The sequence below is a fragment of the Trematomus bernacchii genome, unplaced genomic scaffold (assembly GCF_902827165.1).
Source record: "Trematomus bernacchii unplaced genomic scaffold, fTreBer1.1, whole genome shotgun sequence".
Classification (NCBI taxonomy): domain Eukaryota; kingdom Metazoa; phylum Chordata; class Actinopteri; order Perciformes; family Nototheniidae; genus Trematomus; species Trematomus bernacchii.
Window position 1 is genome coordinate 88207 of NW_022987690.1, and position 18544 is coordinate 106750.

At 40.7% G+C, this 18544-nt stretch overlaps 1 protein-coding gene across 1 annotated transcript in view; it reads right to left on the reverse strand.

Annotated features, from left to right (window-relative positions):
- The window catches only part of slc5a6a (solute carrier family 5 member 6a), a 78859-nt gene that overhangs the window by 29296 nt on the left and 31019 nt on the right, over positions 1-18544 (reverse strand). The window contains exons 3-9 of the mRNA XM_034138303.1: positions 8607-8673; positions 5563-5769; positions 3683-3904; positions 3163-3228; positions 1931-1982; positions 1699-1766; positions 1206-1360 (exon numbers count right to left, since the gene is read on the reverse strand). Of these exons, the coding sequence (XP_033994194.1) occupies positions 1206-1360; positions 1699-1766; positions 1931-1982; positions 3163-3228; positions 3683-3904; positions 5563-5688 (689 nt within the window). The 5' untranslated portion in view covers positions 5689-5769; positions 8607-8673. The remainder of the gene's footprint in view (positions 1-1205; positions 1361-1698; positions 1767-1930; positions 1983-3162; positions 3229-3682; positions 3905-5562; positions 5770-8606; positions 8674-18544) is intronic.

The following is an 18544-nucleotide window of genomic DNA, read 5'->3' on the forward strand; positions in this document are numbered from 1 at the left end:
GTTATGACATCATAAAGTGGCCAAAATCAGCTCATTTTCAGACAGGCTTTTATATAAATGGATCAGGACAAAAAGAGAGTGAATGGTTTTTCCTAAAACTTTCAGAATCTCTTTACACAGATGGGACACATGTTTATGTATAAAGACATGCCAAAGTAGATTTTGCATAATAGGCGACCTTTAAACAATGCACATGATGAGAATTATGATTAAATAAACCATTATTGTACATCTTAAAAGTGTTCTGTTTTTGTGAGTAGGATCTCCTTATTAATAAAAAAAAACCTCTGAGTATTTTTGTCCTAATCTTGGTTTTTGTGTTTCACGTTTCCTGTTTTGTTTTGAAATGTATTTTTTTCTTGTGTTTTACCTTACTTCCTGAGTTTTTTCCCACTTGACTGTTTGTCTGCCCTCCCTGATCCTATCCACCTGTGTGTTATAACCTGCTGCCCTCGTGTTTTAGCCTGTCCTCTCCAGCTGTGGCTTGTCAGTGTGATTAGTTCTGTGACTATGGTTGCCGTCGCGTTGTCCAAAAATCAGTAATTTTTCCTAGTCTTTAAACAAGTTATTCCGTTTTATTTTCTTGTTTTGTTTTCCTTTTAATATTTTTTTACCATGCCTGGTCCTCCTGTTTAAAAAAAAAATTTTGCGTTTTTTCTGATCAGTTTTAGTAAAATAAAGCTTGCTTTAGGTTTAAAGCTCTCCTATTATACTATTTGTAGGCATATATTATAGGTCTCAAACAGCATCAAGGATTATTTCTGAAACAATTTGGAGCTCAAATGCTTTTTCTCTTGAGGTGAGTTCCATTTTATATCCTGCTTTTTTACACATACTCTCTCCAGTACAGGTTAGCTCTGGGTGTTAGCGATGCTTGCTAATGTAAACACAGACCATATTACTTCCAAAACGTCACACATTGTTTCTGTTACAGCGATGTTTCGGATAGGGCCGTAGGTGTAAAGCCAGCCCACATTTTAGTAACGTCGTCATGACCGCAGCGAATCTACAGCTCCGTTGTCCCCGTTTTTAGAGATGTGGGTAAGGAGGAAAGAGAGAGTTGTATTTTCTGACACATTGTGAGTCTCCTTACACACCGGGGACAAATATTTATGTATAAAAGACATCAAAAAGTGCATTTTGCATAATAAGGGGACCTTTAATACACTGTGACATGTAAAAGGAAGGAGGACCAGACTACTCACTCCAGTCCAGCAATGCGACTGCCATTGGTCGCTTTCCTCCACACCTCTGCTATGCCCCCCGCCTGATTGGCCCCCACAACGATGACCGCCAGCTGGCCTGCAAACATGACCACTGTCTGGAACACATCGGTCCAGATTACTGCCTTCAGACCGCCCTGGGACAAAGAAGCAGTGGATCCACTTAATATATCAAAATGATCATCATTAGGAATAATCTGCTAAAGTGTGCGTTGATTGGAATGAATGATATCTATGTTCAAATAACCGGAGACAATAAAAGAAAAATAATAAAGTCATTAAAGCAAACATAAGTTATTGACAAGAACCTCCTTCCTCCTCTACATTATTGGATTGGATTAGATTATTAGATGTACACAAGATATATATGTTCTTGTTTAAATAAATTGAACTTTTTTTTGTTTTTGACCAATATTTTGTCTCAATAATCACTGATGAAATTATCACTGGGATGAGGTAAGATTAAGGTACTCACCAGAGCAGTATAAAGAGTGCACACCAAGCCCATGGCCAGCACTGCCCCCCATAGGTCAATGCCTGTCACTGCAAGTGATCAGACAAGAGTATTACCAAAACCGGCACACACGTTACTGAACTACAACTTGTACTGCATTCAATACCATCCATCAGTAACCGTTGGCACCTATTGATGTAAAAATGATTTGATAATGTTGTGGTCAAATATTTAAAGAAAATGCTAGTCCTACCTGCATTGAGTGCCAATGCCGGGGCATACAGCACAACCCCCATATAAATGACCTGCAGAAGAAGAAAATATAAACATTACAGAACAGGGAAAGTCACAAAAAAACGCTGAACTCATGAGGTCATGATTCACATATCAGATTATACCTGTCAACATTTAAAAAGTTCTGACACTGAGGAAATTGATTAAAGGTGGGGTAGGTACATTTGAGAAACCAGCTCGAGATCGCTAGAATTTGAAAATACACAACCGGAGAAAATCTGCCACTTCCTTATAGAGCCCCTCCTCCAACACACACGAACGTGCACATGACCAATGAGGGCACGAGATAAGTTTGTGCACAGATGGAAGGCTGACAGGCAGGTAGGCCATCCAGTTATTTTAGCCGGGCCGGCTAAAATGATTGGTCGTTCTTTTTACAGTATTACGGCTTCCACAGATGACATTTTTTTATGGATTTGTTGTCAAAGCACTTAAGATATTCATTGCTATCGGGATGTTAAGAGCATTCCATGGAATATAACAAAAAGTGTATCTCGAGCCGGTTTCTCAAACTTACCTACCCCACCTTTAAGATAAAGAGCGATCTTAATCCATTTTTGGAATATGGCATGTTGCATTGTTGGGGGAGCCTGAATGTTCATTGCCAACAACTACGCTTCATTTGCTAGTAAACAAGGAAAAATAACCTTTAAGCAATTCACCATCAAAAATTGTTTCTACACATTTCTGTATTTATTTTGGGCAATTAATAATTGTGTTGATTGGCATTGATAATAACAATTCACACTATTAATGGAATGCCATGAGTTCCTGAAATTACTGAATACAAATCACATAACACATTTGACAAGGGTCCATTTGGGCTAAGGTTTCAGCTAGGCTGCAATATAATAGGCACTGTTATATCTGTACAATTCTCAAAGTGGCATTATTTAGATAAACTTTTTTATTGCTGTTTTTGCCTTTCTTAATCAATGTTTTACTATCTCAACGACTTAATTTAGTGGTCTGCTTGCTTTATTAAATGGGAACTTGGAATACAATTATGTTACACAGTTTTCTGCGTCAAATAATTATTGTCTTTACTAAAAACTTCCATTTAGCTGACATAACGCCCAAGGTGGTGGTCATTTTATAAGAAGTAGCATCAATAAGTTCCCTCCTGCAAGGCGTTGGCATAAAACCCCAGAAAACGAATTTACAAAGTTAGTATGAGCCAAACCAGGATACCATCTGAAAGATGAAGGTCACAGTCCCACATATGCGAACCGTCTTGTTAAAGCGCAGCTCCAGATACTGTCGAGGGGAGACAATGTCAAAGGGGAAAAAAAAGATAAACAAACGGCTAATTAAAATATTTTTTTATATATGTTCGGATTGTGGATGTTTGTCAGGATCAGAGCTGCAAATTTAGAGCCTTAATATCAAAGCCAGATTTTTCAAAGCCAGATTTTTCCAAACCAGATTTTATCTCAGATTTAAACTTTTAGTTCACAGGACATCAGTGCAGTACTGTTATCTGGTCAATTCTCATTTGTGTACTTGAGGTTCATGAGAGAAACAGCCAGACCGGAAGGAGATCACCCTAACCTTTTAAAGATGTTCAATCTTGAGACAAGAACATGCGTTTTTCTGTTGAACTTCAATGACAAGCAGAGATAAGAGGACTGATACACATTTTAAGCTCTGATATCTTGAAAACTAAAAAACTGCAGACAATCATTCCGAAAAATGTGCATGTTGTGTGTACCTCATAAGCGCTGGACAGACGAAGTCTATAGAAAACTGGTATGAAAACATGAGCCGGGATGAGCAGGCCTAAGAAGTAGGAGCAGCCCAGGAACCAGTACTGAGTCCCAAAGGTGTACACCTCAGATGGAGCACCAAGGATTGCCACAGCCGACTGGAAAGTGGCCAGCAGGGACAAAGACACAGGCAGGCAGCTCATGGAGCGATCAGCCATCAGGAACTCCTAGAAACAGACAGAATACTAGAAAATGCATTTCCTGCAGAAAATGCGTGCGAATGCTGTAAACTGTGAACATTTGTGGCTGAATTTAGCTGAAAATGCAGAAAAAGCTGAATATGTTATTAGCTGAATGGTAGCTGCTTCTAGCTACAAAAATGCAGAAAAAGCTTAATATTTAAAAGAAAAGGTTTAAAAAAAAAGGTATAAACAACATGTATAGCCTTGATGTCCTGAAATAGCTGAATAATGTAATAGTTGAATGGTTTCTGCAGCTGAAAATAGGCTGAAGGAGTTACATATCAGATGTAAGTAGTAGTGAATGAATTTGTATTAGGAAGAGAAAAGAAAGTAAAAAGGCTTGGGAAAGCAGCAGAATATTTTGACTGCAAACTTTTCGACTAAAACCATACGTCACCAATAATGTATAAAATATGTGGAACCTGTTGAAGTCAGTATGAAGTCTCCATCAGACAGAAAATAATAGGCTGAGACAGTCTGTTAAAGTCCAGTATGTTTGTCAGTGTTTGTTTCTGTGCTGAGCACCTAATCATAACAAATAATCATAACACCTGTGTGAGCCCAGAGATCAAAGCTTTCAATCTGCCCAGCAACACCATGGTTACCAGCTGCAGCACTGAGTGTCATTAAGAATGCATTGAGGATCATATCTGACAATTTTGCCACCTGTTCAAAAACTATCGCTCCTATCAAAAAATTAACAGACCGTGAGCATCAGGGAACCCCAATGAACTGATATATGTTTTTTTTTTGGGTTTTGTGTGGTAAATGTGAAGATGAGAGCAGTTTGTCTAAAGTGTACTTCTCTCTGTTCTGAAGAAAGATCCGGATGTTTTTAACATGGGAATCAATTGGGAGCTAGGTGGACTTTTTGTCTCTTCATGCCCTCAAGAGGCATTTTGTTTAATATTTTTTCTTTATTTTATTTTCCAACCGAGGAGAGGTTTTCCTACGTTTTTCATGACAAATTATGTCTGAGGAGTGTAGGGTTTGGGAATTATGGCAGGTTTAAAACATTTTTTGGGGCGAATTTCAAGCTCTCCTCCACTCTGTTTTGAGATCAAAGCACTCTAGACTTAACGAGCTGCTCCATCCACACTAATGTTAAAATCTGAAGAAAGCCTCTTTACCAAGCTCCAAACTAAGTTAAATATCTCAAAAAGTGTAAAAGATATCAAAAATCTGAATAAGAATTGAATAGCTGAAGGTCTTGTGATCATTTTAAAGTTGGAATGAAGTCTCAAGCTGAAAATATGTGGAAGGAGAAGCATTTGGCGTAAGGTGTAGGAAAAGAGAATTTGAAGAGTCGTCCCATTGACTTCCATGTTAAAAAAAGAGTTTAAAAAGCTGAATATTTCCAAAAGTATAACATTCTTTTAAAGTTGAAGGTTTCCCATCGATTCCTGAAAAGGCTGAATAGTTTAATATTTGAATGGTTTCTGTAGCTGAAAATAAGCTGAAGTTATGGAGAGCCAAAGTATTGGCTGAAATAATAATAAGGGGATGCTGTGGCACAGCATGCACACTAATTAGTGTCAAGACTATCAAATACAAAAACATAGTGTGCCCCTAAAAGCTTAAAATTGACCCTGTCGTCTTATTTGGTTAAGAATCAAAGTAAGGGAAGTATGTTTGAAGTCTACCTGTGTTGTGCGTTGGCGTCCACCGGAGAAGGCATGGAAGAGTCCGATGCCAGTTGAGGCTACTAAAAGTAGGGCAAAGATGACGTAGTCCACTGTGGTGAAGTGCATTTGGACTACCCCTCCCATGATGACAGTGGATGCGGGGGGCCAGGGGAGTGATCACGACAACACAGAGAGTACTTCACCAATAGGAAGACTCAGCGAGAGCTGGAGAGGAAACAACAGGGTAAGTTAACTTCCTCGCACAAAGAACTGGGTAGCAGTGGTTCAGATGTAAACTCAACAATTAGCAGTGATTATCTTGTCTTCAACAATTTTCTTTCATCTTTAAGTTTTGTAAAAAGCACTACAGAGCAAGAGTAATATGTGTTTGTCAGTAACGGGCCAGGCAATTCAACTTGGCCTTCAGGAGTTTCCTACCTGAATTAATCCACCTCTTAATACCATCATTATGACGTCACGGCTATAGAAACCATTAATATTGTACAGAAACGCAGAGTAACAGGGCGTTTCATCAGAGACAGGTATCTGATGTAGCGAAAATCAATTAATAAAGCAAGAAACCCAAATAATACAAATCAACAAGTCTCCTTTCGTTGCAGCCACATACATAATCTCTAGCAGAAGCATCAATATTTACTTCGTAAAATGATCAAATGGAAAATAAATATCCAAACATTTAAATAAAAGCCATTCATTATAGCCTATACTCACCAAAAGTGATTATTTGTACAAAAAATCTATCCTCTTTTTTTTCCTCAAGAAGTGTTAAATTACTCTGATTATCTGAGTTTTCAGTTATTTTGTTTACTAAAATGCTTTGAGCATTAATGTTTAATAGTAGTGCATTTACAATGAATCTTTTATTTACAATGCAAGAGTTTCCATATTATGGTTCAACCATTTAAATGTGTTGTTTTAGATGCATTTGCAATATTTTAAGCTGTGTTGTGTTACACAGGCTGGGTTTTTATGATACCCTTAGATCAGAAGATTCTGGATTCTGGATTCCGGGATGGCGAGCTACCATTGATAACCTGAACTACTCATCTTTCCGCTACCAGTGGTAGGATTTTGAGAGGACTTTAAAGGAACCGAACAAAGAACTGATTTTTTATTTTTGGGGTGCACTCGAGTGTAAAGCGCTTTAAAAACAATTAAAAATATTAACTGCTGGCAGACTGTTGCTTATTCCTGTGCCAATATATATATATATTTTCTTCATGAAATCTCAGTAGGCTATTCACTCAATTCACTCTGGTGTTCAACTTCATTTATTACCCATCCTTTAAGAACCTGGAATACTGGTCCAGTTTTCACACATATCAGACTGGTTACACAGGCTAATGCTAAGAGTCCAGTCTGTCCAGTCATATTTCTGGCAAAAACCATTGTGGAGCTCCGTTTCCCTTTGCATGGTTCCTTATGCAGTAGATCCACTTGGGTTTCCCCAAAAGTTTTCAAAAGCAACGTTGCTTGTAAGTGTCCAGCAGTGCTTTAGTGTCTCGCTGCTGCCTTGGTTAGACAACTCAAGTTTACAAACCCTCTATGGCTCCAAACAGCAAGTGGATCAGTTGTGAATATCAGGCGTTCAAAGCAGTGTGCAGTGCTCCTCGGAGGCTGAGAGGTACCGCTGTAGTTAGTGAATTGAATTGGCAGACAAACCCTTTCCCTGGCTAAGACAGGCTTGCTAGCTTCACCAAATCGATTTCTCCTCCGCTGTCAGCCATTGTGGGTTGAAAAAAAACGCTTTCAAATCTAAACACAAATATGCTACCTTGTGCAGGTTGCCAATGACACTACAGATGCCGTTTGCTAGCAGGTCGCTACCTGTCGCTACACACGCTAGAGTTTAGACACTGTTTATCCATTGACAATCCAATCAGAGGACAGGAAAATGCCGACGTCATCGTACGCCCGCTGGATGGCCCCGGTGACTCGAAATCCGATTGGTCATTGCAAATGTTTCATTGCCATTTATTCTAAGCTACAAAGAAAAACTGCTGATTCTGAAGGCTTAAGGGCAGATTTATTTGACCCAGCAACACATTCTGACTGAAATATGATTGGATAAAAGCTCCAGCATAAACACAACCATTACTGGACGCAGCCCAAACTATATTAAAACGTTAGACGACGCCATCGGCACTGCCTCACCATCCACACTGCCCTCTCACACCTGGACCAGAGGAACACATAATATGTGCAGTGGCGACTCACCTAGTGTCAGCAGAAAGTAATGCAAATGATAATTCCCAAAATATGCAAAACAAATATATGTTAAAATATATTTTAAGATCATGTTTCGACAGTGTGCCTATTGAGCCGTGTTGAGCGATGTGGGGCAAGCCCCTCTCTTTGCTGTTCAAATGAACATGTACTGTAAAAACTACACTGCGCATGCTGAGTATTTTTCTATTCAATTTGTGAGGCAAAAAAATAATCACCATAGGGGCACTGTGCTGCCATACCCACCAAACGTCATCTCATAATTCATAGAGTTGATTGGCTGTAAGTACGTGTGCCGCGAAAAGTGTATGTGAACAGGAGACGAGAGAGAGCAGCTTATAGCGATTCAAATCAGTAAAACGGAAAGAAAATGAATGAAGTTGACCATCTACTTCAGCTTTGGTAAGTTCATTTTATGTCATATATTTTGTTGATCTTCTGTGTTTTGCCTATAGGCTATTGCTCTGCTGGATCGATTGATATTGTGACCTCAGTGATGAGTGTCTTGTGTTTTCCTTATACCCCCCCCCCCCCTCTCTCTCTATCGGAACCATGGATAGCCTACAGCTATTTGTTTACGTGTTTAAAAAAGCACCAGAAGCTTATATATACACATCTAAGTTGTTCGTGCCCCACCACTTTTGTACATATAAAAACGCCACTGCATATGTGAGAATGCTGTTCATTGATTACAGTTCAGCTGTTGAAAAACACTTAAAAGACTTGTCAGAAAAAATACCAACATCAAAGTATACAAGTTGTTCACACTTGAATAGAAGAGTAAAAGCTCCAAAGAAAGACAGCAAAGAACTTACCGTCCCCTGAGTTGAAGCTGTTGCTGCTAGCTGACACCCCGAAGTTCTCTGTTCCCACTTCCAATCACTGAGAAAAATAATTTACCACACATAAGTAATGCATTAGAAATATTGTTACAAAAGATGAATCACCTTTACAAAAACAGCCATTTATTTTTTATCGGGTTCATATGAATTTAACCAAACAAAATACTATCCTTTGTTATATTTTTACAAGAGATACTTTATCAGTGTTCATTTACAGTTTTCACTTTAGGGGCCTGAGTTTTTAGCTCCTCGCTGTGCTCATTTGAAAATAACTATCATATTCCACGACACATAAGACCATGTTTTCTCTCAGAGAGTGCTGTTGAGCTGCAGTCTCAAACCCTACTTATGAGAGGAACAGCAAAGAGGCAGTTAGCTGCAGAGAGGTGAAATGACAGTGAGGGGAGGTCACAAGGAATAAGACAGGATAGAAAATTAGACATTAACTGTGTGTGTCATATACCACATAGTAGGATTCAGGATCTCCTTTGAAGAAGGAATCCAGGCCAAGAATGACTTCTGTCAAGCCCTGCCAACTTTAAACAAGCCCCTGGGAATAGAGCGAGATTATGAAACGGGTAGTGAGGTAGTAGGTAGTACTGAGGTTATTGCAAGTTCCGCTTTCATTATGTGATGCACACTGACCACTTGTAATGACAAGTCTACATATATAGACATTGACCCTATAGCGACTGTAATGGCGAATACATTTTTTGGGAGTGTCTGAAATTACTTTGTGTTATCAGAATAGATAGATAGATAGCAATGGGGAGTGGGGCGGTAGGGGGGGGTTGTGCGGTGCCTTGCTCAAGGGCACCACAGAAGGGCCCAGGAGGTGAACTGGGAGCTCTCCAAGTAGCAGTCCACACCATATTTACGGCTCCCAGTCCAAGCCCCTACTGAATGAGCCACTGCCGGAATAGTATCCATCTGGCTAAATAACATTTGGAAAGACTAGAGGTGCTGTATTTTCAAATTCAATTTTCCCTAATTGACTCCAAATAGGAATGAAAGTAGGCCTTCATTTGTTTTGGGAGGAAAAGCATGTCCCATAATGTAGGTTATTTAATAAATGTGACGTGACTCACAGTTAACGGCCATGCAGTGGGTTTGAGATGTGAGTGAGTTGCTGAGCAAACACAATATGAGCAATTTAGAACATTTTGGGGGCAGAAATACTATTTTCACACGTTCAATGTTCCCCTTCAATATTCCCCTTTTCGACATGGATATAGGGCTCTCCCTCGCCCTCCCTTCGGCAAATCAGACCACATCTCATTGCTGCTGCTGCCTGCTTACAGGCAGAAACTTAAACGGGACAGACCGGTAACTAAGTCAATACAACGATGGAGTGAGGAGTCAGAATCAGCTCTGCAGGATTGCTTTGCATCTACGGAGTGGAGTGTGTTTGAGGACAACAACATAAACACACACACGGACACGGTCATCTGCTACATTGGGAAATGCATTGATGACGTGGTACCAAAGGTTTCTGTATGAACATTCCCGAATCAAAAGCCCTGGATAAACGGCGAGGTGCGTTTTGGAGAGCTGGAGATTTGGAGGAGTACAGGAAAACTAGATATGAACTCCGGAGAGCTATCAGCAGTGCAAAGAGACAATACAGAGAAAAAGTGGAGGCTGACTTCAGAGGCTGTAACACCCGGAACATGTGGGCAGGACTAAGAACAATGACAGACTACAAAGGAGAAGCGGGGGGTGCTGTGGGAGTGTCTGCGTGCGCATCTCTCCCATATGAGCTGAACAGTTTTTTTTGCACGATTTGAGAGCAGCCAGGCTGTGGAGGCACAGAAGGATCAGGAGCCCTGCCCTTTTGTTTTACACAGGGCAGATGTGTGCAAATCCTTTATAAAGGGTTAACCCACACAAGGCTCCTGGACCTGATGGCATCCCTGGCCGTGTTCTCAGGGTGTGTGCAGTTCAGCTGGCAGAGGTGTTCACAGACATCTTCAACAGGTCCCTGCTGCAGTCTGTAGTCCCCACATGCTTCAAACACTCCACCATCGTTCCTGTCCCCAAAAAGACAAAATCACCTGCCTCAATGACTACCGCCCAGTAGCACTCACCTCCATCATAATGAAGTGCTTTGAGCGGTTAGTCAAATCATTCATCACCTCCTCCCTCCCTGACTCTCTGGACCCCCTGCAGTTTGCCTACAGAGCAAACAGGTCCACAGACGACGCCATAGCCCTCACCATCCACACTGCCCTCTCACACCTGGACCAGAGGAACACATATGTGAGAATGCTGTTCATTGATTACAGTTCCGCTTTCAACGCTATTGTGCCCTCCAAGCTGGTCATCAAGCTCAGAGACCTCTGGCTCAACAGCGCCCTCTGTGACTGGATCCTGAACTTCCTGACGGGCAGACCCCAGGCAGTGCGGGTGGGAAACATCACATCCTCCACCCTGATCCTCAATACCGGAGCCCCTCAAGGCTGCGTGCTCAGCCCTCTCCTCTACTCCCTATTCACACACGACTGCGTGGCCACACACAGCTCCAACACCATCGTGAAGTTTGCTGACGACACGACTGTCATCGGCCAGATCACCGACGGCGACGAGACGGCGTACAGAGAGGAGGTCGACATCTTGGTGCCAGGATAACAACCTCCATCTCAACGTCAGCAAAACCAAGGAGCTGATTGTGGACTACAGGAAGCAGCAGAGAGAGGGTCACGCGCCCCATCGCCATTAATGGGACTACGGTGGAGAGAGTCAGCAGCTTCAGGTTCCTCGGTGTCCACATCACTGAGGACCTGACAGGGACTCATCACACCACCACCATCACCAAGAAAGCTCGACAGCGGCTCTTCTTCCTCCGCAGGCTGAGGAGGTTCAACATGGACCCCAGGATACTCTGCAACTTCTACAGGTGCACCATATAGTATCCTTACTGGCTGCATCACGGCCTGGTACGGCAGCTGCACTGCCCTCAATCGTAAGGCTTTACAGAGGGTGGTGAAAACTGCACAGAACATCACCAGGACGGAGCTGCCATCCATGGAGGACCTTTACTTCCAGCGGCTCAGGAAGAAAGCCCTCAGGATTACAAAAGACCCCCATCACCCCAGCCACAAACTGTTCTGTCTGCTGCCGTATGGCAGGCGTTACCGCAGCATCCGGACTATAACCACCAGACTCAGGGAGAGTTTCATCCCACAGGCAATAAGACTGCTAAACAACTGAACTGTTGAAACAACATCTGTTAAACACCTGAACTGTTGAAACAATATCCATAACATTCATCTGCTACTTAGAAATTATTTATCTATTTATCTAATATAACATATTCCAATAACTTGCATATAGACTCTTATTGCACTATTTCACTATTTCACTTTTTTAAACTATTTTTGTATTTACTATTTTTTATTGTGTTGCACTGTTGGAGGACCCTGTGACCTAAGATTTTCATCGTCATAACTACCCTGTAGCTATGTTCGTATGACAAAATAAAAACCTTGAACCTTGAACCTTGAAGTTTGGTGCATTCTGATTGGCGTACACGGAAATCATTACCGCGAATGTGGATAACAATCAAAATGTGTTCAACTAAATTACCAATGAGATAAATCTCTTATGGCGCAGTTCCACTACAGCGCAGAGCTCGCTTTAAGCGTGCCGTGTCGTGCCGAGCCCGTTTTTGGTTGCGCTTCCACTAGGCCTAGTTCCGGCCCGGCCCGGGGCCACTTTTTCACGTCTTTTCTGGCCCGAGAAAATTGTGGTTCTATCGAGGCCAACAAACAGGGCTGAGTCGGGCTGAGTATGCTAAACTAGAGAGAGGAGCGCTGGCAAGGGGCTACAACTACAACAAGATGGACATATTTGACCGTGATTTAATTGTAATACACGTTTCAAAATGATGCCGAAGTAACAACATATTGATACCGGTTAGTAAAAACCATGAATTAATGCTTTGTCAAGTCTGCAGACAGACGGCAGGCGAAAAACCTTTTAAAATGAATGTTTTTCTTGATGGAGATTGGCTAAGCTAACGCAGTATATGCTCCGACCGTCCACACTCACAACAACGGCCTATACAGACATAAATAAAGCAGCGACTGTATTCACCATGACACAGGCAGTCTGTGGTGTGTACTTGTTTAACTTTTGTCGAGTTTCTGAACATATATAAGGAGCTGTGAGCTCTGAGTGCTAACAGCTAACGGCTGTGTTGTGTTTCTGGAGTTCTCTGAAGATGACGTCACGGCTCCGCCTACACTGCGTTACTATAGTAACTACCCCAGTTCCTAAACTGTAATGGAAGCGCAGCATGAAGTGAGTCGGCCCCGTTAAGGCCAAGCCGTACCGAGCCGTACCGAGCGTGGCCGAGGCCGACCGTGTAGTGGAACTGCGGCATTAGAGGCTAAACTTGGCTCATAGATGTGACGTGTATCAATAATGAAGTCCAAACCAAAGTTAAAGGTTTATGGATATCATATAGTACAGAATATATCAGAGCTTAGCTCTCCCTCATTGTCATGCCACAAACCCCCACATACAACAGGTGCCCTAGATACCATAAACCACACCCATGTGACAATTACCAAAGTGTGTGGTGTCAACAAATAATGATTATAACAAAACAATAAACACAGGTTAACTGAGCATTTTGGCTCCTACATTAGGTGGAAAAATACTGAACTGCTGATTGACTGCCATGATATTGCCTGGCCTATTTTTGTATAACCAGTGGTAAATGATTGTGTGTATTTAAAGTTACCTAGTATCCTCATATGTTAATGTCTTACAAGGAAATAGATTGCCATAAAGATAGGAATGCTGCGTCTCATTTATGTCTGCCAAGTGCCTAAACATTCCTTAACGAGGACCACACTCAACATGATAGAAATACTCCCTGCAGAGTCTTATTCTTTTGGTTTTATAAAACTTTTAATGACAAATTACTATCTTTTGATTATCTTATTATAATATGTGTGAATTGGCCTTTTTACACGTAACAACACACATATAGAGGAACTTTATGCTCTCATCCTTTGTGCTCCACACACGTATTAGCACATGTATAGCATGTGGAGATGTTCATGGACCCTAAAAATGCATTGCAAACTGATAAGACAAATCAGAGGGTGTTTTCACTATTACAACATCTCATCACAGTTTTGATGAGTCCAACCATTTTCAGACTTAAGCATCGACAAGGCCACTGTCGATGAGAGCAGCAGTGATTCCCCTCTGTAGAATGTGTGCTACACACATGCTTGTATGATAGTATTCATACTGCAGCACTATCAGTTGTGATGACCCTGTTCTGCCATCTCTCACTCGAGCGCATGGTTCAGCTATATGATTTTCTTGCGATTTCACCACACCAAAAGCGGAGGAGTGCAGAACATGGATCATGGATCAGCAAGGACGGCGCTAAACTGGGGCTGACTGGGGCTAAAGCCCCATCACAAATATGGGTAGCCCCGGTTCAGCCCCGTCAGGTGTCATTTGGAATATACAGCTAGGCCTGTCGCGATAAGCAATTAATTGACTTATCGTACGATAAATACAAATGAACTCGATAACTTGCCTGGCCGGCAGACACAGCGCGCCGGCCCGGCTGTGAGGGGCGGGGCTCACACACAGCCAGGTCAGATGTTCGATTGGTCAGCCAAATGAATAATATAGAGACAAGCAGGAGACAACGTGTGACTTACTCGAGGGGAATTTTAAGTTAAATGGAATTGGTTGCAAAACCTAATTCCACATCTCCGGTGTGGGAATATTTTGGATTTAAGCCAAATCAACGAGGCGAACCTAGGGACTTGAATGAGCCGGTATGTCGCATTTGTTTTAAAAAGGTAGCAACAAAAGCTAGCAATATGACCAACCTTAAACTGCACCTGAAACACACAACCACCCCATTCCGTTTTCCCAGCTGGGTGCAAACACGGCAGAAAAAAAACCAACATTTTTTACTACTGCATTTTCACAAATGCAAATCGCGTGTTTTGGCCACAAGAGAGCTCTGTTTTCCAGCCTGAGTCTATTTAATTTATTGTTTTGGTTGTGTGTGATTTATTTAATAAAAGTTTTATAATTTAATTTATTTGTTTTATTTATTATATATAATTTGTATATTTAAATATTATTTCACATTTCATTTGTAATGTTGAATGTTCAATAAAAAAGGATGTACTTGAATTATTATTATATATTATCATTATGTCAGTGGTCTGAAATGGTCTTACAACGGTGCCCACAATATTATCGTTTATCGCAATAATTTCCGGGAAAATGTATCGTCCAACAAAATGTATTATTGTGACAGGCCTATATACTGCGGTAAAAAAGTTACATACTGTAGGCTAATGCAATTGCTATCAATGTGTTTTTTAAACTCTCTGAACAAATAAAAGAAAAGAAGGGGAAAAAAGTACCATCTATGTTGTTTCCACATTGGCCTACCTCTCAAAAGTTAATGAAAATTATAGTCGGAACAACTACTCAAACCGTAATACACAAATATTGGATTTTTCCGAGAAACACAACGTATCATTAGTCACATAATGTCGTACCACCGTTGTCAGATCTATGCCCATTGCCAGTATACAGCGCAAAGTTTGCACTGAACCACAACAACCTACAAATCTCTCCACTCCCTAGCCCCTGCATACATCTCTGACCTCCTTCAGCCCTACACCCCCTCTCTTCAGCTGCGGTCCTCCGACAACGGGCTGCTCTCCATCCAGCGCTCCAAACTGAAAACCTTTGGCAACAGAGCCTTCAGTGTCGCAGCCCCCACCCTCTGGAATGCTCTCCCCTCTGCTATCAGGAATGCCGACTCTCTGGACACTTTCAAAAAACAACTCAAACACCATCTGTTTACTCTGGCTTTTGGCCTCAGCTAAAATACAGTACCCAGCAACCCGTTATTTTTTTTTAACCTGTGTATCTGTGTGAATTATTATTTTGTTGTTTTGTTTCCCATTGTAAAGCGTCCTTGGGTCTCTTGAAAGGCGCTATAAAAATTGAAATTATTATTATTATTATTAACAGACGCATCGTCGTTTTTTAAAACAACACTGGCGAGTCATTTATTTATGTATTATAAATATTTCATGTGAAATTAAATGGTTGGGCAATTTTGAATAGTGCGCCCGTCGAAGCGTCGTTACGAATGTTCTACTGTGAATCAGGACACTATCCCTCACCGATGTTGTTAGTTTGTCATCAACAATAATCTTCTAAATCAATGTTCAGTTGTGAGTGACCATTATACATTATATATTATATTATGTGAGCTGCACAGGCCACACTGATTTATAAAATAATTTCAGGGTAGTTCAAAGCAAAGCACACATTTTCATTCTCACCACCTTACCACCACAAACACTGCATGTAATGTTCTCACATGATTTTCTGTCCATCACATTTTGTGATAAGCACAAACTCTTAAAAGTAACTTTTACAACACTACCCAAGATGACCCTGGCTGCTTTCACACTGTTTGTCTGTTAAAAAAATTAAAACAATAAAAGCATGGTTAAACAAAAGTAGTAACTTTTACAAAAGCATTTTGGACTTTGTTATCGTCCATTTTTATATATTACCCATCATTTTTGTATCAAAATTAGGTATATTTTAAAGAATTTGATTGGCATTCATTTAAATTAATTGTTAAATTATAAATATACAGAACCTGCTTTGAGTTTATGCATTTATGGGTAAATGGAGAATGATAAAAAGACAGTGTGTGCTTTCTTTTCATGTCACAAAAGCACAAAGCAGTCACAACAAAGGCCACTAAAAAATATTATGGATACTTTGCCTAAACAGCTAAATATATACAGTGTTTGCCACGGAATGCCAACTTCTCAAGGCCGTCTGTGCTCTGCTGAGACTCTGCAGACTGAACAACAGCGCCAATTCAACGTTTTGGACTGAGGGAAGATTTCTCCCAGGGTAATGATCAAGAGTCCAGAAGACTCTTAGACTTTATACCAATCCTAAAAAAAAACTTGCTACACAGGGAGGAAGTCCAACAGCAAGTGAAGCCCTATGAATTTCTTTAAAGTTACAGCAGATGCATCTCTGTCAGTGTTTTAATCATTCAAAAATGAAGTACCTCCTCCAGATTTGGGCATCATAATAAATAAAAAAACAATGATAGCTTACGTGACCTCGTCAACATTACTAAGGCCCAGCAAAACAGATGAACATTGACTAGTGCCTTTTGTGAATGTCACCTAATTTGCCAGTGGTCCGACGAGGGAAAATAAAGCTAACATCAGTGGATGCATATGTTTGGTCTACAAAACGGTGATTTCCCCATTACTTTCCCTTGTTTTTACTGGTTCCTGGCAGAGCACGCACGCAGAGCCGTGAGCAATCTTAGTTGAACAAGTGATATGGAGCTTTTACGCGGGGATGGGAAAGAATCAACAGCTCCCATGCACTGGCGCCTGGGAGAATGTTCACTTCCATTATTTTCCACACAAAGCAGCTTAGCACTGCTGTGATATGGGCTAGATGATACTGTACTTACAAGATAAATCTCCATGGTTGTGGTGACTGATAAAAAAAATATTTTGTATAAGTCTCGACAATGCATAACCAAGGTTTGTAATTTAGCAATGGAAAGCAAAATATATGCATATACAAATGTGACAATGGTTTGCACTGATTATATGTAGAAAGGGAAAAAGAAAGAACAATGAAAAATACAAACAAACAATAACAACGACTAAAGTAATCCCCTACATTCACTGCCAGTGAGCCTAATACACATGAATATTAACCAGAAATGTTGATAAGTTAATATATAGGCATGTAATACATATGCATATACATACAAGCTCAACGAGCTTGGAGGAGAGCCAAGGACAGATATTGCCGCCGTTCAGCAGTTAAAGCATTTATTTCCTATAGCCCCAAATAGGGCAGCCAGAGGATTTGGATCCGGTTCAGTACTGAACACCTGGGACATGCTAAGGCGAGGGCAGGACCAGTACATATGAATGAGAGAGGCTTCAGCATTTTGGCATTTATCACAGTAGGGACTAACTTCAGGATACATATCGGAGAGTTTGACTTTCGAAATATGAGAAATATGCACCACTTTTAACTGAATTAACCACGAAGAGACGCTCGAGAAGGAAAAACATTAGGATTCACGGGGTGAAGGAAGGAGCGGTGGATAACACGCAGTCGATGATTACCTTCGTGGAGACACTTCTTAGGGAGAAACTGGAGCTTCCCCGTCACTGATACTCCAGATTGAACAAGCTCACCGTGCTTTGGCGGAGTGACCACCAAGAGATTCGCCACCAAGGTCTATTGTGGTGAAACTACTACGTTTCAGGAATAAAGAGGAGCTTATTAAGAGGGCATGGCAGAAAAAGGGCAGGGCTCAACGCTAACTTTTAAAAGTGGTTGCCAGGCTGGCAACCAGGCATCAGCTTTTGGTTGCCAAAACTGAAAATACGGTTGCCATTTTTAGTCACCTTATATTTTAAATAATTAAGATACTATACAGTTATACATCAACTTAATAATGAAAATGTGACACAAAAGAATGTTGAAATGCTTTACAACAGGGGTATTCAACTAAAATTCAACGAAGTTAGAGAAATTCTCCCCATGCAAAGGTCCGGAACTTCAAAATGTCTAAGTTGCTTTATGAATTAGTGTGATATATATTGAAGTAACCTGTAGCTTTATCAACGTCTGCATGTAATCAACAACTGACTGTCAATCAAATAAAGAAAGTACAATTCATAAACAACAATATTTATTGTCAATTAACATTGAACTATACAGATATACAGTAAAATACTGTGGATATGTGTAATGTTCCTCTCGGGCTGCATTTAAAAATAAAATAGAGAAAATAAATAAAATAGCTTTTGAAAATGTGTGCATCTTAAAAGTGCTTA